Source organism: Meriones unguiculatus, chromosome 12 (genome assembly GCF_030254825.1).
Source record: "Meriones unguiculatus strain TT.TT164.6M chromosome 12, Bangor_MerUng_6.1, whole genome shotgun sequence".
In the NCBI taxonomy this organism is placed as follows: domain Eukaryota; kingdom Metazoa; phylum Chordata; class Mammalia; order Rodentia; family Muridae; genus Meriones; species Meriones unguiculatus.
The window spans coordinates 81362059-81384339 of record NC_083360.1 but is presented as its reverse complement, the minus strand read 5'-3'; the positions used below and the strand labels follow the sequence as shown (position 1 = coordinate 81384339).

The window sequence follows — 22281 nt, the reverse complement described above, 5'->3', positions numbered from 1 at the left end:
AAAGGTAAATCCTTGATGGGAGGTGAATTCGGATGACTCTTGGCTGGGGCAGTAGGGGTGGTTCGTTCTGCTCGGGTACACGCGGGACGTGTACACACGACACATTCTCCTGCTTTTTGATCTATGTTCAGAATTTATGTCCAAGGTGAAAACGGAAGTTTAAACTTTAAAGGAAGGTGAGTACTTTTTTTTTTTCCCCACATTAGAGTTTTCTTTTGCAAACTCAGGTAAGAGAATTGGTGACTGCACGTCAGTCAGCCCACAAGTGCTAACTTCACTATCCCGAATAAGTGGTGTGGGTTAAGGACCCACGACAGGTCGCGAGTCCTTTGTGTGTGGAAATCTTTATCACCGAAATCAAGCACGGGCTTCAAAAGGAGTGTCCCTGGGAGCCTGTTAGAGCAGGCATTGTTACTGATGGTCTCTAAGGTGGTTTTTTGAAAAGCCTCTTGGATTTACTTTTCTGGCTGTCCATGACAAGCATATGAAACACAGGTGACATACAGAGGCTGGCATGCACACCGAGCTGTCTGTCTTCAGTCATAAGTCCGGATGCATGGATAGAACTACCTGGCCCCAAACCTTAGGAGGTGAAATCCACGTTCAGACAGCCCTTGTTCAGAAACCTTGTCACTTGGTTAGAAACAGCAGGGTTGTAAAATCAGGCCAAGGAAATTCCAGGAAATCTTGCTTCTGGAAAATACTCCCCTGCTTCCACATTCCCCTACCAACATGCCCGCCCCCACCAGCCATCTCCCCTGCCTCCACACCCTGCTACCTCCACATCTTACACCAACCACCCTTACCCAGCCCTCATATCCTTCACACCCTCCTGCTACTTCTTTTACACACCAAAAACCCAAACCAAGACCAGCACGTCAATCCAGATTTTGAGATCCTCGAAGTACTTTGACCCTGAGAAACAAAATCCACCTCAGAGTCATTTCTTATCCTAAGAGAGTCTCTGGGGGCAAGCCTTGCTTCTCTTGTTTAAAGAGAGAAATCTTGGGAGTGTCTCTGCACTGCTCATCCCTCCTCAGTGTGGAGCCACTGTCACCGGCCCCTCCTGATACCCTCACTGCCTCTGTCTTTCATTCTACTCTTATTCTTTGTTTCAATGGTCCAGGATCTATGCTACTAATTTACATACGTGGCGTTACCTCACGCTTAGCTTTGAGAATAGGTACTGTCAGCATCTCAGAGAAGACTGAGGTTCTCTTAGGGTCATGTCCATGATCATCAAACATGGTGTGTTTAACTCCAAAGCACATTCGTCCCCCGAGGCTGCAGATAGACTGGGTAGACTGGGGGCCACAACTTGCATACAGTCTGGTATTTTTTGTTTGTTTGTTGTTGTTCCCACCTTGAAGGCTTGCGTGCATCTTTCTGAGTCTAAACACCCTTAGCATCTGGCTAATAGTTTCTTTAAAAACGAAGTATGTTTGACAGGCCCACTACCAAGTTTCTTTTGAGTACTAATTTAGTACATGTTCTACCCAACGTAATTTTAGAAGACAGATGTGACAGTGTAGAAATAGGAAACAAATTCTTAAATGGCAGAGCTTTTGTAGGAAGATTTCACGAAGATTTTTTTTTTGGGGGGGGGAGGGGGTTGGGGACAGGGTGCTCCATTCAGTTTTAGGACTTTCTTTTGCTATAGGAGTGATCCAAACTGTTTGTTCACGGGTCTATAGTCTGCACTGAGCTGAGGCAAACTCCAGTTTCAGGAGAGAAATTCAAGACCCCCTTTAATAATGCTTGGTCTGAGGACTGTCACCAGGGCAGTATGACTGGGTGAAAAGGCTGAGGACTGACCCAGATGGCTTTTTGTCAGCTGCAAGTGGGATCTTCACCTCTCTGAGACTCCTTTCATGTCTGACAAAGTTAGAAATGTTCTACCTTCCAAGGTGCTTATAACAACCCAAACTGAAAGCGTTTCTGAGTTTGCTTTACTCTTAGATGCTATGTAACACAAGGCAATTGATCCTGAAGAGGACGCTAAGGACAGTCTTTTGATGCAGATAGAGCTAAAAGGAAAAGAAAACTCTTATTAGTTGAAAAGTTGATTCTTTTCCTTTTCCTTTATAGACTGCTTACTTAAGTCATACTATTCTTATTGAAGTAATAGGGTTGACAGATACACAGGCGGACGGTACAGGGATGTATGGAAGCTAAAGGACGGATTGATTAACCCCTGCTGGGCGGAACCTCAAGATGATGCAGGGGGTGCGCAGGGCCTGCCTGAGTGTCCAACAACTGAAGCAGTGTTCCCCATGTTTTTGGGACATTGCTCACTGGTTTCAGGAGTTATAGTGCAGGATCACATTTGAATATTTCTATCCTCTCTGATTTTCAATAATCCTTTCCTTTTTACCCTCAAGTAGCGTTTACTCTCAAGAAGGATGATGGGAAATACACTGGGCAATCCATTGCTTAAGACAAACAGGTGTTGACAGCCTTGACATGCTCCTTGCTGCTCCCAATCTGCAGATCTGCAGTTTTGTCAGTTTTGTATGCGTTATGTCTCTCCCTATGTGTCTGCTTATCAATGGGGTTGGGAGCAGTGTAGGTAGCCCAGTGGAACTGCTCAGTGGTAGAGTAGCAGGTCTTGAATCCAGCAGATCCAGGCTCTGCTACTCATAAAGTTTGTGATCAGGGCTGTGTTCCTTCTTTGAGCTTTGGTTTTTTTGGTCTGCTAGATGAGGCTCATCACCCTTTCCCTAAGGATCTGCAATTAGTTTGGTCAACTCAACCTCTTCTGGCTAGTTTTATGTCAGCTTGATACAAGGTACCATCATCTGAGAAGAGGGACCCTCAACTGAGAAGATGCCTCTGTAAGACAAGGCTGTGGGCAGGCCTATAGAGCATTTTCTTAATTGGTGACTGATGGGGGAGGGGCTACTCCACTGTGGGTGGAGCCATCCCTGGGCAGGTAGTCCTGGGTTCTGAAGAAAGCAGGCTGAACAGGCCATGGGGAGCAAGCCAGTAAGCAGCAGCACCCCCCTCCCCAACCATGACCTCTGCATCAGCTCCTGTCTCTAGATCCTTGCCCTGTTTGAGCTCCTGTGTTGGCTCCCCATAGGACAGGTAAACTAAATAAACCCTTTCCTCATCAAGCTGCTTTTAGTCAGGGTGTTACATTACAGCCACAATGACCCTAACTAAGAGAAAACCCCAGGGTGTGTGTGTGTGTGTGTGTGTGTGTGTGTGTGTGTGTCTATTTAGCAGTGTGTTACTTTCCTGAGCTGGAACATGTGACTCTGAACCTAACTCTCCTCTTCCCCTGGCTTCCACACTTGCAGCAGGTCAGCACAGAATGTTTCTTCTGGACCCTAGCACACACTCCACATAGTGGCCAAGAGTAAGTGTCTGCACAGCAGTGAAGCCCTGCTCTACCCGAAGCTTAGGAACTTTGTGCTTGAAAGCAGCTAAAGACATGGGAGCAAATTATTAGGTGCCAGCAGCAGGTAACTCTTCTGAGCCGTGTTGTGGTTGGAGTTTAACCCAGGTTAGCAACAGGTACCTGTACGGGATGTATACTGGTTCTGTCTAATCACGTTTTGAGATGTCTAAGGAAAAGCTAGTCATACCAGGCTAAGTGTCACGAGGAACAGAGTTCAGATGTCCTACTGTTGAGAGTCTACATTTTCATTTAGGAGCAGTTTGTCTATTTTCCGTCAATACAAGATGAAGTCACAAATCAACCGGGACTTAATTAAGGAGATAAGGGTATAAAGTCTTACATATCCATGGGTTTCACTAGTTAAGTTCAGTTTTCCACTTATAAGTCTAACCCCTTAATACAATGTGGCATTCTCTAGCTCAATTAGTAAGAATTAATAGTCTCTACTGGTAACATTTTAAAAATAAGTTAAAATAAGGGAATGGAAGCTAAACACTGAGATAGTGACCAGATTCTCAAAGGTTCCAGAATAGAAACCAGGTCAGTGGCCAATTAACTTAAATATGCCAAGTGAGAGGCAAGGGAGGACACAGGTGAAGAGCCAACTCCCCTGACCGTAGGTGTTTGCTTTGAGGAGTGCATGATGGGCCACCATTGGCTGTTGATGACTATTTCTTGAAATAGCCTTTCATAACCCTAAGAGCCCTAAGCCCAGGAACGACAGGCAACTCAGGAAATGATGGAATTACAGCCCTTTTAAAAACTGACAGCTACCTTCTTCAGGGTTTCTGTTCAGGAGGTTGTTTACCGTCTTTACAGAAAGCACATAGCTTTGTATCCCAGACAAGACCTTACAAGGAAACCTCTGCAGGGATGGTCTGTCTGCCCTAGCCTTCCATGATGAGAGAGAGAAGCAATGGATGAGAGAAAAGAGTCTTTGGAGAACATTCTAGAGAGCTCACAGCCCTGTGAGGTTCAGGTGGGCATCCGTAGTGTATGCGTTCAGCCTGTCTTGTGACCACACTTTTTGGAAGTCCCTGGGGAACACAGTGGTTAGGAGCACAGCTCAGGCAGGGCTGGATTTAGACAACCCAAGCATCTAAATCCAGACTCTGATACAGCTAGCCCTATAAACAGTTTTTGCCTATGTCAAAGGGGGGCATTTTAGTACTGAAGACAGGCGGGTTGTGTGAGGTTGGAGTAACGTGTTTAGGGCTGAGGACTGTAGTTGTTACTACTGGAAAAGAAAAGCTCTCAAGGTTCTTATGGCAAAGATGCTGGCTGGTTCTGTTTACTGCTCTGCTCCCCAAACTGAAATGTTGATTGTTTTCTTTTGCTGGAGGTGCTGGGCTGAGTTCACAGTTAATCCAGCCCACTCTGGTGCCCACAGAATCTTTCAGTTTACAAGGCACAGAGCAAGGCCTGGAAGACATTCTGTGGAAAGAGGCAGCAGTGGTGGGATTAGGAGAGACGCAAAAGCCATTCCCCTCTATGTCTTTCTACATCTAAGCCCCTCACCCTTGGTGGCCTCTTTCCAGGCAAATATCAAAGTGGCACTCAGGACCTCCTGGAACATGCTGAGACTGAACCTTTCTGCAGGGGAAAGGGAAACTGAGGCTCTCACCAGCTGACTGAGCAGTGGGATAAATGGTATCGAAAAAAATCCTGGGATTTCCTCGGTGTGCATAGCATGCGTTCCTAACTTTTAAAAAAAAAAAAGAAAAAAAAAATATATATATATAATTAGAGAACACAAAATACAGCTTCAAATAAAAATGAAGAAAAGAAAGGAAAAGAAATTCAACTTCAACTTTGCATCCTAAATCCCACTGCCTATCGCTGTGTCAGGAGATGGCGTGGTGGCCTGACCAATGTCAAAAACTGATGTCTGAGAAAGACTGGTCAGGTGGCTCAGGTGCAAGGGGAAGCATGATAACTCATCCAACAGCTGTTCTCAACAATCTCCTTGTTAAACCTCATGATCCTCCCCAACACTCTGAGTTATAAACTGTAGAGCCCTTGTGAGGCATCTCACCAAAAGAAAAAAGAACACAGGGTGGGGGGCGGGGAGGGAGGAAGACATTAAACCTGTAATATGCCTGCTGTGACATCCATCTTTCCAGAACTTTCTGGAATTCTAAACAATGGCATCATAGCTTCCTTTACATATAAAAGAAAACCACCACCACCACCACCACCACCATCAACAAAACAAAACAAAAACAAAAAACCCAAACAACCCCCTCCATACCTCCTAACTGTAGGGGACAAGTCAGGGCACTCCCAGGGCAGGGAGGGTAGGGCAGGGCACATTCACAGACTTGGACTATGACTGGAGCATTCAATGGACTATAACATGCCACAGGGCCACAGGACACCAGACCCAAGGAGGAATGGCGGAAGCCCTACAGCCGTTTGCCAGGCAGGAGGAGGGTATTGCTCTCACATCGCAGCAGCCACGGCCATTCCCCAGCACACGAAGCACACTCCAGCAGTAAGACATACCACTGCCCGAGCCAGGTCCGGGGGACGAGACCACAGTCCTGTAGGTGGGTGGTGGTGGGGGAGGTGGAGTTGCTCTCTGTCCCAACCCACACTCTTTAGGAGATGAGAGTGTTTCTAAGTAATCATCTTTAATGAAGGTCTGCTCAGCGACTTTCTTCTGGACTTCTTCTAAATTGAGCGGAGATGGTACATTGCGAGGACCAGGAGGCCCTGGGGGACCTGCCGAGCCTGGGGGGCCAGGCGGGCCTGGAGTTGGGGAGTCAGCTGGTATGTCTGATGCAGCTGGTGGGGTCACCACCTTTTCCCTTGGAGTCAACTCTGGAGTAACATGTTCCGGGGATGCATCAGAGAAATGGACCCACGTCTCCTCAGTATTAACAGCAACAGACTTGGGGGACAACACTGGGCCAAAAATGCTGTCCAGGTCACTGATGGATGGTAGTTTCTCAATTTTGGCCTCTGTGGCTGCCTGGTCATTTCCTGTGGTTAAAGTAGTTGATTTTAAATTTTTATTAACTCTTACTCTTATTTGTATAGGGGCTAGAAGGAGGGAGGACGCAGAGCCTCGCAGGCAGGCACACTACACCTGTAAGGCCCCTTGGTGGGCGTCCTTCATGACGTAAAAATACCTTTATTGAATTAAGCACTGAAGGGCGGGTGTAGGCACTCGCTTCAGGATGTGACCATCGCATTTCTATGCTAGGGTTCACTCCTTCGTATGGTGACTATGGTTGGCCACTTCACCATTATTTAAAATGCTGAGCACAGTACTGCTCTCAAGTGGAACAGTGGTGACCATTTTGAAAAGATGCTATCAGGGTCACAGAGACCTTCAGGCTCTGAAAGTGCAGCTACCCAAAGGGAGGGCATTTCAGAAAGCCTGGTTTGCTGAGCACACATAACTAACGGGGTTCACAAAGATTTGGGCCCTGGAAAGGGCCTTCCTCTTTTTAACAAAGTGTCTCCAGGTTAGAATGCTAAACTAGAATGGTGAAACTGACGATAATCTCTGCTAACTGAAAACAAAACAAAGAAACACAACAAAAACAGGACATCACATTCAGCTATAGATATACTTTAAATGTGCTAGAAACACAAAAAGGTTATTTAAGAAGATTAATCCCACATAAATATGTACAAACACACGTGACACACTCCATACAAAACACACACAGGGGGGCCACAGCAAGGCATTGACTATTGATTAGACATGTTCTATGTACACCTGCTTAGCAGAGGAGGAAAAAAATAAAACATCTTTAGAACTTGTTTTCTTGCAAAGCATAGCTTGCTAACAAACTAGGAGTGATTGCAATGCATGTGATATGATATGTATGATACAGAAAATTCCATTTGGCTTAAATATCACTAGTGTATCCTTTTTAATACATATCAACAATAAGAGGAAGAATTAAAAACTGGCTTCTTCAGTGAAATAGAAAATCTTTGATAATTGCAATTTGAAGAACAGTCCTTCCTTTCTTTCTTTCTTGTAAAGCAACAAGGTTTTTCAAATTAGAAACTGCTACCTAAATAGCTGGAAGGCTATTTACTTGTCAATGACTTGTGAGCTATAAGAACTGGCTTGATATTTCCATGTTTTTGATTGGAAAGGGGTTAATTTCCAAGGCTCTACAGCCACAGATAAATGGGGTTGTGTTTTGCACAGCTGGCAATAAGTTGTGATTTTGTTGCTTGTAGATTTATTTGTAGCTGTCACAATTTATGGAAACACAGGGTCTCCAAACAGCTGAACTGGCAACTACCTTGTTTATGATGCTGTTGATGACTCTCTATTGGGCTTGAGTTGGTATAAATTTCATAAATGACTGTGCCTAACTTTCTGTTTTTCTGATAAATATCCTGGTTCCGTCTCTATCAAACTTGCCAGGCTGCAGAGACAGCCAATTGTAAAGCTGCTACAGCATTCCAAAGGTGATAAAGAGCCACATTCTAGGGCCCAGGTAAATAAAATCACCATTGCCACTTCTGAATTGCTTGTCCAATAAGACCTGGCAGATTATAAATTGCATGAATGCATAGTATTGATTTTAATAGAAAGGGAAGCTGTGCCTCAAAAATGATATATATATAAAATAGTTTACAGCAATTCCTCACCATATTTTACAATGATTACCACAGCCTTTGCAGCGAAATGATTAACTATTTGAATGACCACTGGGGAAAATAATCCCTCCAACAGTATATTGCTCGCTCTAGGACCCACGAATGCTCTCATACACTAGGCAGTCCCAGTCTTGGTTCTAACAAAAGGCCTAATGGCTCTGAAAGGTGCAAACTTTTACTCCAAGATTATTCGTTTTCAATTCATTCGAATGAGAGGCAACAAAGTGAGAGGATGAGTAACTAGTTGACTTTTCATCTTACCGCTAGTTCACTCTACTGTAGAATCAGTGCCGCCCTCGTCATAAAAACATATATATGAGAAAAATATATATATATGAGAAAAACTGAGCGTGTGAGTACACGCAGGGACTGGAGTATACCTTACAATAAGTCAGCACAATAAGTTGCAGCCAGATTGAAATTCAACACCAGCACAGTCTATGCTTTCCCACGGCATCAAGGGCATCTTGTAGTCCAAGGTCATGGCTCTGTCAGCCACACCATCTCAGAACTGTAAAAACCCAGTTTACCTGTTGCCACTGTTAAGGGGGAGCCTGTCCGAGGCGGGGTGGCTGGTACAGTTTTTGGAGGCAGAGGTGGAGGTGCTGCAGAGAGAGAAGTGAAGGAAAGAATGATCACATTCTTCCAGAAGCATACAACGAATTAACAGAAGCATGATTTGGGATTTTATGCATACATCTGGTCTCGGAAGTGGGCGAGCCATGGTCTAAATTGTAAAAAAAAATTGCAAATGTGCTGGCTGGTTTTATATCAACCTGGTACAAGCTAGAATCACTGGAGAAGAGGGAGCCTCAACTGAAAAAATGGCACCAGAAGATAGGGTTGCAGGCCAGCCTGCAGAAGGCCCAGTCTATTGTGGGTGGAGCCACTTGGAAGATGGTGGTCCTGGGTTCTAGAAGGAAGCTGGCTGAGCAAGCCATGGGAAGCAAGCCAGTAAGCAGCTCCTCCATGGCCTCTGCAACAGCTCCTGCCTCTAGGTTTCTGCCCTGTTTGAGTTCCTGCCTTGGCTTTCTATCAATGGACTGTGATTTAGGACGAGTAAGCCAAATGAACTCTTTCCTCCCAAGTAGCTTTGCTCACTGCTATGTTTCTTCACAGCAGTGACAACCCTGACTAGAACACTAAGAGACAGACTCAGATTCCTTCATTTTATGCCCACAGGAGTTTTTCAAAGGGCCAGATAACAATAGTATCAACAGTTTATTATTTCAACAAATGCCAAGCCATAGTTAAGTTCCATTCCTTGACAAGAACTGTGCTGAGTGAACACTAGCTTTCTGGAGGGATTGTGGCTGATCATGAATCCTGGTATAACACACAGCCCCCGCCCACGGTGTGCTCCTGGAAACAGCAATGGTCCTGAGGGGGCTCCAGGGAAGGCTTTTAAATCCAGCCTGGACAATGTTGCCTGCATTGTATCCAGAAATATTTTGCAGTACTATGCCTTTACATTCATAGACACTTAAGAAATAAAATCCTAGGATAAAAAAGGACAGTATTTTGGCCCCTGCCAAAAAGTCTACCCTTTGAATAACATTTCTCATCTGCTAGATGAAATTAGGAGTTAATTTTCCAACAGGTAAATTTCCTTTTTTCTTTAAATGTATGTTTTTTTTTTTTTTCATCTTCAGTGTTTGGTGGATTCAAGAGTTCACATGATTGTCATAAGCCCTCCCTAGCTTCAGCGGTGAACTTTAAGTGTGGGCCCATCTTTCATATCCTGAGACCAGAATGAACCAGGTGGTTCCAAAAGCTAGAGAGCCCTGACTAGTCCTCCCTAAAACCCACCAACCCAGAAAGAGTGTCTTCCTGACATTCCTCCCCTCTCCACCCCCAGAACTGATATATGTGTATATTAGTGTGTATGTGTGTGTGTATACATATATATATATATATGCAAAAATATGCTATTTAACTCAGGGGCATCTTATTGGTCTGCTTGCTCTGTGGTTGCAGTGTAAATTCCCATCTTTAGTATTAGTCCTTATGGTATATAAGAGTCCTGTGCAGTCTCAGCTGTTGACTCGGGACTAGCAGAGACCCAACCGGACTTGTTTGGTACTCATGTGGTGTGATTGTCCAATGCCTTCAGCTCAACTTCTTATTTGTACATAGCCTTGTAGGAAGGGTGGATGAACAAGGGATCATGTATGATGCTGGAAGAGGGTCTGCTTCAAGGCTAACAATGCCAGTTCCTTTTGTTATTTCATCCCAGCTTAGATAGTCTGACCTAGGCTGTTAGATAGCGGTGTCTCTTTTTAAATTAACATTTTATCTACCCAGGCCTTCTAGAAGTTGCCTAAGATCTTACTACACAAACGGAGAGTGAGATGAGTAGTCACATAACTTACTTCCAGTGGGAAAAGGTCTTGCTAGCTTTGGTGACTCCATGCTTGGGTTAACTGGTTGGCCTGAACCCCATATCTCAGGCTGATCTAAAAGAACTGGAAACGTAAAAACAGAATTTTGCACGGTAAGTTCAAACAAGAACAAGAATGTAGAACTTCAGTTACAGTTAAGCTTTGCAACACGATCCCCACGTCTTGTCTCATCCTGGAAGATTATTAATTTAGGAGTGTGCTGATTCATGTGTTCTTCAGGCGAAGAATGGGACTAGAGCATGGTGTGTGGGGAGCAAGGGGCATCTCTGTGTGTGTACACGGAGCTACATTAAAGGAAAATTCAACTAGAACCTACAGTTTCTACCTGGTTGGTCACCTAAGGACACTCCAGATACCACTATACATACTGTCCCCATTCCTGTACCATTCCAAAAGTTTAAAAATTACTTCATGACCATTTATTTTTGTTGTTAGCTGGTTTATTTAAAGACTTCCATGAATATGCTTTGATGTTGAAAATGTCTGGATTCTGTGCAGTGGTTTCTATTTTTAAAGATTGCATAGGCCTTTAACTCTTTACAGCACTATAAAGAGGAATAATTACTTTAAAGATGCTTGTTGAACATTTTGAGAGAGAAAAAAAATTAAATTATTATTTTATTTTATGTGTATGGATGTTTTGTCTTCATGTATGTCTGCATACCTGTGTGTGCTTTGGTGCCTGAGGAGGCCAAATAAGTTGAATCCCTTGGAACTGGAGCTACCAGTTGGTTGTGAGCTACCATGTGGGTGTTGAGAATTGAACTAAGGTTGTCTGGAAAAGCAGCTAGTGCTCTTCATGATCTCTTGAGCACAATAACCAGAAAAATGAATAGTTCTTTAGATGTATGAAGCAAATCAAAGCAATTAGGTATTGGTCTAAGAGCACTGCCTCTAACATTATTTTTCTTCTCCTTTTGATGGCTGTTGCTCACATGCAAATAACTAGACTTTTTTTTTTCAGTTAACCGCACTGTTATTCACTGTGCAGTTCAGTAAGTAAGTCGGATATGGATTTCACTGTAGCGTCAAGATTAGCGTAGAGTCTTGGGCAACTCCTTTAAGCCCTCTGAGCTTTCCTTTTGTAGTAGAGAGGGACAACAATAACAACCTCAAGAAGACAGTCTTCACCCTAGGAGGGATGGAGACGGTAGTGGGGTAGAAATACATGCATACATGAAGAAGGCACATTAAGCCCTCATCTAAGGCAAGCAGCTGTTATTCTGTATTTCATTCTCACAGCACCACCATGTGGTAAAAGTCAATGCCATTTTTTTAAAATTTTATTTTATTAATTACACTTTATTCATTTTGTATCCCCCCATAAGCCCCTCCCTCCTCCCCTCCCAATCCCACCCTCCCTCCCCTTTTTGCATGCATGCCACTCCCCAAGTCCACTGATAGGGGAGGTTCTCCTCTCCTTTCTGATCTTAGTCTATCAGTTCACATCAAAAGTGGCTGCATTGTCCTCTACTGTGGCCGGGTAAGGCTGTTCCCCCCTCAGGGGGAGGTGATCAAAGAGCAGGCCAATTTGAACACAGGGACTCATACTTCCCAGAGACCCATACTCCAACCAAGGACTATTCATGGAGATAACCTAGAACCCCTGCACAGATGTAGCCCATGGCAGTTCAGTGTCCAAGTGGGGTTACATAGCAATGCTATTTTTTTTGAGGGAGAGAAAAACCTAGTGTTCTTAAGCATTTGTCCATAAAAAGTAGAGGAAGGTGAGACTTGGTGCAGGCACAGCTTTTTCCAAACTGCAGGCTTTTCCCTCTTAGGCCTTCTAAGAAACCAACCATAGGAAAATCATTCTGAGGAAGTAAATGAGCAGATAAAAGAGGCTTGGCAAGGAGAAGGACTGGTGTGGTTGGTGCAAACGTCAGAACTTTGCTGAACTTCAGTGGCTACAGCCAGAAGGACAGTTGAGCAAGACTTGTGAGTGGGTCCAGATGTATGCCTTCCTCTGTCTCAGGCCTCTGTGCCTGCTTAAGTTCTGTGCTGGGAGCAGCCTTGCTTCCATGGGTTCAACATGGGGGACAAGCTAATTTTTTTTTTTTAAACTGCTTCCATTTTCAGCGGAGATAACTTTTGTATGCGTCTGAAATCCCCTGAAAGGGCAGATTCAGCTGCGACAATACCAGCTCTCACCATCTTCCAGTTATGTCATGAAACAGAGACTGATCACAGATGACTCTCATAGTACAAAGGACAGCCTCCCCCCGAAGGCTACATTTTGTATAGTTCTAGGTTACAAGTGTAAGGCCACTGAGAGGGTATTTCAGAATGCTTTTTTACAAATTTGTCTAACTAAATCATTGAAAGCATCCAGGTGTAGCTGGCTGCTACTGCCCGTTCTCCACAGATGAGGTTTTGGTTGGCTATGATACACCAATTCTCCACAGCGTGCTTTGGTTAAAAGGGAAGTGTGTCTGTTCTGGAGTTTGCTTTTGCAGCAGGTGTCTGCGAGTTCTCTGGCCTCGTCCACTGCTTTTCTTCTTGAAGGGGTAAGAGCTGGAGCAAATCCTTGGACTCAGAGATGAACGTAACCATTGAGGACTAAAGACTAGCCCTACTGCCCTCAGAGGACTCTTATCTTCTTAGCAAGAACTAAAACTCTGTCTTGATTACTGTACTTTGAAATCTCTTTGTGGCTTTAGTGTAGTCTATCTGTCTACTTATTCTATAAGTCTCCGTTTGTTTTTGAGACAGGGTCTTACTATGTAGCTCTGGCTGTCCTGGAACTCACTCTGTAGACCAGGCTGGCCCTGAATTCATGGAGATCCGCCTGCCTCTGCCTCCCAAGTGCTGGCATTAAAGATGTGCACCACTGCGCCTGGCTTATTATGTGAGTCTTGAGGATATTTCTAGAATGTTACCATCTTATCACATATATACCTTAGAGCTCTTTTTAAAAGGACAGTATTTTTAATTGTATGTATCTATGGGTCTGTCTATGCATGTGAGAGCAGGTGCCTGTGGCGTTCAGAGGAGAGGGCTGAATCCCTAGAGCTGCAGTTACAGGCACTTGTTCAATATAGGGACTTCAAATTGAACTTGGGTCCTCTGCAAGAGTAGCATGTGCTCTTATCCACATTTCTACAAATGCGGGGCCATATCTCCAGCCCCACTTCATAGAGTTTTTAAATCAAACAAGTTTTATCATGACAGTTAATAATATTATAAAGCCACTTATTGGAAATATATGCCTTGGGCATAAATACAATTCGAATACAGACTAGATCCCCCTTTTAAAGGGGTGATTTGTATCAACAAGACATACATTATTTACAACCCTTCAAAAACATGGTTAATTTTAAACACTTAAATATTTAACTGTAATGTAAGTGTTTAGTAGGCAACCCAAAGCTCATAGCAGAGGCCTCGCTACTGAGGGTGAGACCAACACACTCCATTCATCCTTCCGTTCACATTTCTCACAGAAGCTCTCGGAGTGGATTTGTGTAGATCCACATTCATTTTTACCGGCCTACTTTCAGGAGCAAACTTGTTATCCTTTAGTTATTCTGGGAGTAAAATTCCAAGTCCTAGAGGAATAGGTGGTTTTCAACTAAAGGGAGAGCACGCGCCCACGTCACTTGGAGCTTTAGTTTCCACCATGGGAGGCTGATGGCACATTCACAATACATCTCAGTTATTCATATTTGCCTTGGAGAGATAATGCCATAGCAGTGCTATAGACATGCAGTTCCCTACCTTCTGTCTTCTGTTCATCAAAAGCAGATTCTAACGGTGGACCAAAGAGGGGAGCAAGGGCCAGAGTGTCATCCAGAGGCTTCTTACTATATCACATTTTTTTGGAAGAATATATAGAGAGAAAGACCAAAAATTAATGCTCAAAACCACAAACTCTCAAACACTTTTCTTGTTTTAACAAGCACATGCATTTGCAGGTGCAGGCATGTACACGTGTGTGCAAAGCTTCTGTTGGGCTTAGAAAGCATCACAAGAGGATGTCATGCAAGAAAGGGTCATGGTAGGAGGTAAGATCCTGTGCTCCTAATAGAGGCTTAAGTGCAGTTCCAATAGAAACACAGTGAAAGTGAAAATACTTTCAAAGCAGGGTAAGTCTTCACACATAGAAGTGGCATATTACAGATGCCAATTTATTACAAGGCATCTTTCTGTCACAGTACTCAAAAACTATACTTTTTATGGGTTTGAGACAGTTTCTTATAAAGCCCAGGCTGTGTTAAAACTTATGATCCTCATGCCTTTGCTTCTTGTACACTAGGGCTACAGATATGTGCCAACATGCTTGACCTAAAAATCTATACCTGTGCTGGCTAGCTTTTGTCAACTTGACATAAGCTAGGGTTATCTGGAAAGAAAGAACCTTAACTGAGAAAAATGTCTCTATAGGATTGGTCTGTGAGATCCTTTCTTGATGTGAGGGCCTAGCCCACTGTGGGTGGTTCCTCCTCTGGGCTGGTGGTTCTGGGTTCTTTAGAAAGCAGGCTGAGCAAATCCATGAGGAGCAAGCCAGTAAGCAGCACCCTCCATGGCCTCTGCTTCAGTTTCTGCCTCTGAGTTCCTGCCTTGACTTGATGATGGAATGTGACCTGAGGCTTATATAAACCTTTTCTTCCCTGAGTTGTGTTTAGCCATGGTGTTTTATCAAAGGAATAGAAACCCCAACCAAGGTATCACCTGATTTCCTGTAGTTAATGCACTTCAGTGAAAGTCAAGCATGAGGCTATTTAAGTTGTGCCCAGGAAGTTTGTGTTGGAATAAAGGAACTGAGATAGCCAGCTTCTAATTTTGCCCCTTCCCTCTTAATAAGCGAGTGATGTCCCAACTCAGTGCATCTTAGAGAGAGCATTGAGATATCTCATCTTTCCCCCTAACCACTAATATAGGCTGACGATTAAGCAGATGCAGCATAATTCTCTCCATTCCTTCTCCAGACTTGATTTTTACCATCTGCGAACCTAATAATTTCTGTGTGAGTGAGTGCCATGCAGGTGAAGGTTGGGGGGGGGAAGTGGAGAGGCCGGTGGAGGATGAGAAGACATTAATGCGTCCAAATTTTAAAGATATAACTAACTCACTTTGGAAAACATAGTCACATAACACCTCATTCAAAGACTCCACAGTGAGATACAGTAGTTTGTGGTGGGGGTCGGGCAACAAAGTGGAAGGTTCTTTCGGTTTAGAAGTTGGAATGTACGATGAAAGTATTTCCAACTATCAGACTTCTCTGTTTTTTGGAGACAATATAATGTATCTCAGATGAACATTCCAGAAATTGAGAGACCTCTTTATAAAGCATGGTTCTCATCAGTGAGCAGGCCGTATATTCTGCTACGGACAATTGCAGACCCTTAACCAAAGGTTCCCCTTCGGGCTGCATGTGTTAGAGACAACAGCATATTTAGCCCGCGCTGTGGATATATGAACTCGCGCACATTAGGCCCTTCAGTGAGGGAGGCCTGAAGGATATTTGCCGAACAGTTAAAAGTCCATGCTAGAATGCCACTGGTATCGCCCATGCTCACCTTGTAAGTTCTGGAGTTGGGGTGGAACGCCTGGGTCTTGCGACTTCTTCACCTGACACACAGGACAAAGGACCTTTTTAGGTATATCTTCAGCAGTCCCTTCTGGTATGCCATATGAGTTATGTTCGGAAACACTTAGAGGTTTGAGTCTTAATCAATAAGCAACTTAATACGAAAACTGAAAAACAAACCCTCTCTCCTGGCAATGCCTCAACCCTATATTTGCCATATGTAGTAGGATTTCTCTGGCATTTGTAAAACCTCATAAGCCAAAGAACAACCATAAACAAGCCAAACAATTGAAGATTTGTATGCTGTAGAGCCCAGAGAAACAGCCTATCATTCTCCAAATGCCTACTGCCTGGCTGGATTCTGATTCTCAGTTACCATGAGGGAGTAATAATCCAGGCCACATGCCCATAGTACACAGATCCAGTTGTCAGCCTGATTTTTCTATAAATGGCAAGAAAATGTTGCACCTTTAATGATGAATTTAAAATTTCCTGGGATACATTGGATGTGGCAGGAGGGACATCAGACCCTATATATGATATCTTGTTTCATAACACTTTGGTGGGCTGAACATTTTATATCCAGTAATGTTAAGAATGGATAAGTTGTATCTGCCTTTACTTCTTTGTTCACTTCCCTTCTCTCCCCACACCTAGCACCAGTGATCAAACACATTTGATTACATTAGCTGACAAATACAGGAAGAAAGCATCAATGTTTTCCAAAAAACATTCATTTTGAGAATTTAAGCATTATTCAGAACACAGATAATCTCCATCCAAAAAGAAGTCTTTGTTGTAAATTTTTTTTTAAGCTTTAAAAGTCAGTCCCCAAACTGCAATTCGAATGCAAATATGCTCCAAGATCCAAGGAACTATTTCTTCTGCCAAATCATACTCTATTTCTGGGAGCTAAAATATACTTACTGGATAAGTTCCTTTTAATTGCACCCTAGAATTAGAAATAAACACTATAAGGCTTAGGACCACAGATATGTTATGTACAATAGTATTATTTCAATTAAACTGAACTCAAAGATACCCCAGATTGGGAAAAGGAAATTTGCCTCAAAACCACATTGAAGTTAGAACCTGCACACACACATGCACACACACCAGCTTTTCATGCCTCTGTAGAGTGAGGGAGAAGAGGGAGAGTAATCTATAAGTCACCAGAATAAGCAGGCCCCTTACCTGGGTGGATTTAGTAAGGACACAAGTTAGTCTCTTATAACTAGGATCCTCTTGAACTCTAGCACATAAGAATCCAAACTTACTAAATGCTTAGTATTTGAAAATTCTGGAGTGTGTGGGTACTGTCTGTTCCTGGTCAGATGGGACCGTGAAGGGGTTAGTAAACATTCATCAGAACTGACAGGACTTAAAGGGTTAAAGTAGTGGCCTCTAAAGTCTACCCAGGTCCCACTGACTTGAGTGGTTTACCATGGGAGCGCTTCCTCCCCTCTCCCCACCTGCTGCTACCAGCTGGCCAACCAGGAGCCATCGCTGTTTGCAAAGCCCCTGTCAGACTGTGAACAGCTCTGGCAGGAATAATCCATGCAGGTAGCCTCTGGGGCTAGAGTCTTGGCATAAACTTTTTCAGATGACAGGAAGAGCAACTCATTGCAAAATTCTGACTGAAAGTCAGATGCTGTGAAAGGTTCTTAGCATGGGCACTTCTGAAAAAAAACAAGACTCTGGAAGGGAAGCTTCTCCAGGCAGAGCACGGGTTGCCTTTGCAGAAAGGCAGGGAAAGTAGGGGGACAAAGAAGAGGTCCAAGCAGTACTCATCCCCCCTCTCACCGTGGGGAGTGGAACTGCTGTTCTGTGTTCTCTCAGATTGTAATGTCAGTGTGCAGGGCATGGTTTAGCCCTGGACAGTAGGCCCATGAGCTGCATTTTATCTTTCCTAGGCCCAGCAAATCAGAATTTTTCTGTCCCAATTCAATTCCATTTCTGACAGAGGAACAGTCTGAGTCAGAACAAACCCATTAGATGTTTCTTGGTGGGTAGCTTAATCTTACAGACTACATTTTCCAGCTTGTTTTGCCCGAAAAAGGCAATTAGTTTGGTCTTACCCTGTGTGCCTGAGAGAGAATGATCACATTATTAGTAGTGAACTGAATATGCTGATTTCAACCTGCCTTGCTCATTATGGGAGCTCAGACATACACAGATGACCAAAGAATGAATTAAAACAGAATTGAAATGTTTTCCTGGGTTATGGACCCTCAGATAGGAGATCTGCATTACGGTCTAAAAGAAGAGGCATAAGGGTCCTAGTACTGAATTCCAACATTAATGAGCTGATTGAGGGAACAGGGCCTCATTCTGTACTGCAGCCTAGCAGAGAACTGCAGTCTAGCAGAGAGGAGAGAGCAGAGCCTGAACTGAAGCCTTAAGGTCTGTCTACACTGCTCACATCATTAAAATTGCAATACCCAAGGAAGCAAGAAAGGCAACTCTTCAGTATTCACCAAGTACCGCGTGTGTGTGCTCCTTCCATAGACATTTATCCCTGAAAGTCAGCAAGGGAGCTGCTGTAACCATGTCATGTACACCTCTCTCGAAACGAGCGAGCTAAATGCAAGCCAGACACGGAAGAAATATACGGAAGAGCTTGGTTGTTTTGAAACGGGACGGAATAAAGCGACTGCAGAGGAATAGATTCAAGTGGCCCGCAGCAACAAGCCAGCTCAACAGGAAAGAGTTTCCTTGTCAGATGGGTGTGTCGCACAGCCCTTTGAGGACCTGAAGCTGCAGAGTAACAAGTGGAGAATGAGGCTGAGGTGCTGTCACCACAGAGGCCACACCCAGGGAGGAAGCCCATTGGCTGAAGCCCCCTCAAGCGACCATGTTTTCATTTCAATGATTATTGCTGACTATATAAATGTATACATGCACGTATATAAATTAGTGAATTGTCAGTTTGAATTAACACATTCATTCCTCATGAGTTACTTCTCACAATCTGGGAAAGCACCTAATGGCTGACTTGGAATGTCTCTCGAGATGCCGTCCTATAATATAAATAGAAAACAAGCAGCTCTCCACCTGTGAACGGTGGTATTTGCCTCACGTAGTAACTGATTGTTGATTGGCACACGCTTAGAGAGCTTTGCACTCCTTCACCCTCCCTCACTCTGTCTCTGTTCCTCTCCCTACCTTCCCCCTTCCCTCCCCCCTCTCTCTGAGCTAGGATTTTGCTAAGTATTCCCAAGTGGATCTTTCACCTGAGGTAAATGGCTGATTTCCCTTTGAAAGGTGAGGGAGGACTAACGTGATGAATATATTGGCACATTCGTTTAAAGTGGTGGGGATGCAGAATGAAGTGACAACCTAGTGTATGCCTCCCTTCCTTAGGGCGAATTATAGTATGTATGAGTGTCTAATGCAAGTTATGGTCCAGGGACATATTTTGAATTGGGGCTTAAAAGTGATGTTGTTTGAAAAGTCTTTTCTTCCGTTTCATTAATATATTTTTTTAAGCATTTTACTATTTTAAAGTTACACAGGTGCGTGCGTGCCCGTTTGGCCATGTGTGCGTGCGTGCAAGCATTTATCTCTCAACCACTGAGCTGTCTCTCTAGCCCTACATCATCATCATCATCATCATCATCATCATCATCAAAAACATTATCATTATTTATTATTTCTGACAAAGAAATTTTCCTCCCATTCATCATCTGCCACCACCATCATCACCATTATTATCACATACATACAACCAACCCCCTATATCACACACCAGATATACATACGCTATTCAGTATCAATTCAATTGGTTACAGAAAAAAAAATGCTCTGATAATTCTAAACCATGCCATGCCTTCAAACTTAAGACAGCCACGGAAGCTTCCAACCAGCGAACCCAGTTCATTTGCTTCTCGTGCCCTGGGTGGTCATAAAGGTAAAGGGAAGCCAACCTGGCCACCTCCCTTTGGGCAGCAACTTTCTCTACACATGTTTTAAGGTTTAAAATGTTGAGAGTTCTTACCGGGCTGCGCCTCTGTGATCAGCAAAAAGGAAGAGAGAACAGACACCTAGTCAGAGAATGATGGATGAGTCAACAGGCGTGGGTAACAGAAGACTTCAAAAACAGTTACCAACCATACACTCTGAATCACCAGGTGAGAGCAAGACAGGCAGGCTGTGCTTAGGGATCAAACCCCAGGAAGCTTTGGAGAACTCCAAAGAGAGACTACTGTATACAGCTTTGCTATTGTAGCGGAGCTTTATGAATCTGTCCATAAGAGCAAGGCAGGAACGTACAGAATCCTCATCGGTGATTTATTATAGCTTTTCATCGTAAGTAGTTTTTCTCCAGAATGTTTGGGAAGGAGACATATTTATCTAAATAGTCCAGACAAGTCTGTTTCCATCAAGAGCATGCATCAGCCTCACTGATGCCATGTATTCTTGTAAGTAGGCTGTGAGGGAGCCTCCAAAGATGTGACAGGACACAGGGGACCCACTCTTTGGATTTTCTCTATTGTTCCTAGAATGTTCATTTCAGGGGAGCAGTAGTAGTTATTTTCGTGCAGCCTTGGCTTGGTGCTTTGGGCAACCTTCTTAAAGATAACCCCTGGTAAACACACATGGGAGCTGTGAAAACTGGATGACATCTGGAGAACACACCACACGGCCACATCCCTCTTTGCTCCTCCAACTTTGGTGACAGCTGCCATCAGTGTGACCAACACTCTCCTTCTTTTGGGTCTTTCTGCTGCACCAGGAGGGATGCAGATGTGGGAGGTGAAGGAGCTATGCAAAGTTTTGCTTTTAAGATCCATTAGAAGTTAGATGCTTCCTCCGTAGAGGCCGGGTGCTCAAACACAGGGACAGACAGCCACATCTCGGGAACAAAAGCTTGTGCCTCCATACTTGGGAGGCTGCTTAGTTCAAAGTGAGGTCTGAGACCCAGTGAGCGAGTCGCAGACCTGATTTCAAGTGTGGCATTATGAGAGGACTCCTAAAGTGAATCATGGGTGATGCTGAGGCGTGGGCTATCATCTAGGCATGATCATTTCTGAGCTAGGCTTGTCAAGGAGGCCTCTGGACATATGGTAGGCCACATGACTCCTGGTAGTTTAGACCTTATTGTTAGATCTTTAGGTGCTACTACATTTCCATCCCACCTTTCTTATCAACCTGTCTCTCTGTGTGGTTGCAACCTAAGGAGTATTAGAATAAAAGGACAGGAGTCTGTATGTATCCTTGGGCTGAGATTACTATACTGTTTTGAGGAAAAATCACTTTTACATGACTATTTGGGATACATTATTGTTTAGTGACCAGGGGAAAGTTCTTTAAATAAAGAAATATGGAGGTTATGTGACAAAAATTAAAAGTACTGTAAATAAGGCACCAATACGATAAATTGAGGAAGTATGTCATAATGCTTAGGATAAATCATGGAAAATAAAATGCAGACTGCAGCAGAAGAGAGGCAGACTTTCTTCATTCAAAATTAAGCTAAACACTTTCAAAATCTTATCAAATATAGTAATTGCAAATTAAGTCCTATCTTAATTTTCTGAGTTAAAAATATATTTTAGTAATCAGTTCATTCTTAAATTTTTCTAGTAAGAAGTAAGCGCCTGTGATAACATTTTACAGACTTCATTTACATTTTTTTTTCAACCAAGGACTAGCTGTTCAAATCCATGCAGTTGCAGGCTGATTAGCAAGAACCCAAAAGACGCAAAGCTGTGCCAAGAACAGATGCAGACGGCTTCAAGGTCTGTGATTAAGAGCTTCTGCAGTCTTCAGAAGCAAAAGATTCCTAGAAGTCAGGTGGAGAGGATTTACGCACATGGAGACCATTAAATATCTCCACAGGGCAGAAAGATCAGCGAAGTCTCACCTGGGGTTGGGGGGTAGTCTTTGCCTACTTAGTTTTATTTGTGGGGCCCTGGCTTCGATCCATGCACTGGCATTGGGAAATTATTTTACTCCTCTGTCATTTTCTTCAGAATTCAAAACACTTAGCATTCTATTTGTGTTCTATGAATTATGGAGTTAGCCTCCAAGGTAGATGAAAACGAATTCTGGATCTGCCGCAGGCCTTCTTTAGAAGTGGGGAGATCCATCTAGATGCTCAAAGGGTAGGAAGAGGTTATGAAGTCAGGAAACTCCATCACCAAGCTCTGCTCTGTTGGCCACTGGACCCCCAGTGTGAGGAGATGGACTCACTGCTGCCCTCTCCTTATAGAGAAATGAATAACCAACATTTATGTCAACATTTATGCTTGTTCTTGTGAATTACATGGTCAGTTGCATCAGCTGTCTATTGTTTCCAGTGAGATAGACTC

General features: G+C 43.6%; 1 protein-coding gene across 32 annotated transcripts in view; it reads right to left on the bottom strand.

Annotated features, from left to right (window-relative positions):
- The window catches only part of Sgip1 (SH3GL interacting endocytic adaptor 1), a 192021-nt gene that overhangs the window by 44254 nt on the left and 125486 nt on the right, over window positions 1-22281 (bottom strand). For 19 of the 32 annotated variants that reach the window (XM_060365986.1, XM_060365987.1, XM_060365991.1 and 16 more), the window contains 6 exons: window positions 16895-16919; window positions 15957-16008; window positions 14155-14240; window positions 10408-10500; window positions 8566-8640; window positions 5909-6388 (listed from right to left, as the gene is read on the bottom strand). In XM_060365986.1, the coding sequence (XP_060221969.1) occupies window positions 5909-6388; window positions 8566-8640; window positions 10408-10500; window positions 14155-14240; window positions 15957-16008; window positions 16895-16919 (811 nt within the window). The remainder of the gene's footprint in view (window positions 1-5908; window positions 6389-8565; window positions 8641-10407; window positions 10501-14154; window positions 14241-15956; window positions 16009-16894; window positions 16920-22281) is intronic. The other 13 variants (XM_060366000.1, XM_060366001.1, XM_060366003.1 and 10 more) reach the window with 1 other exon arrangement.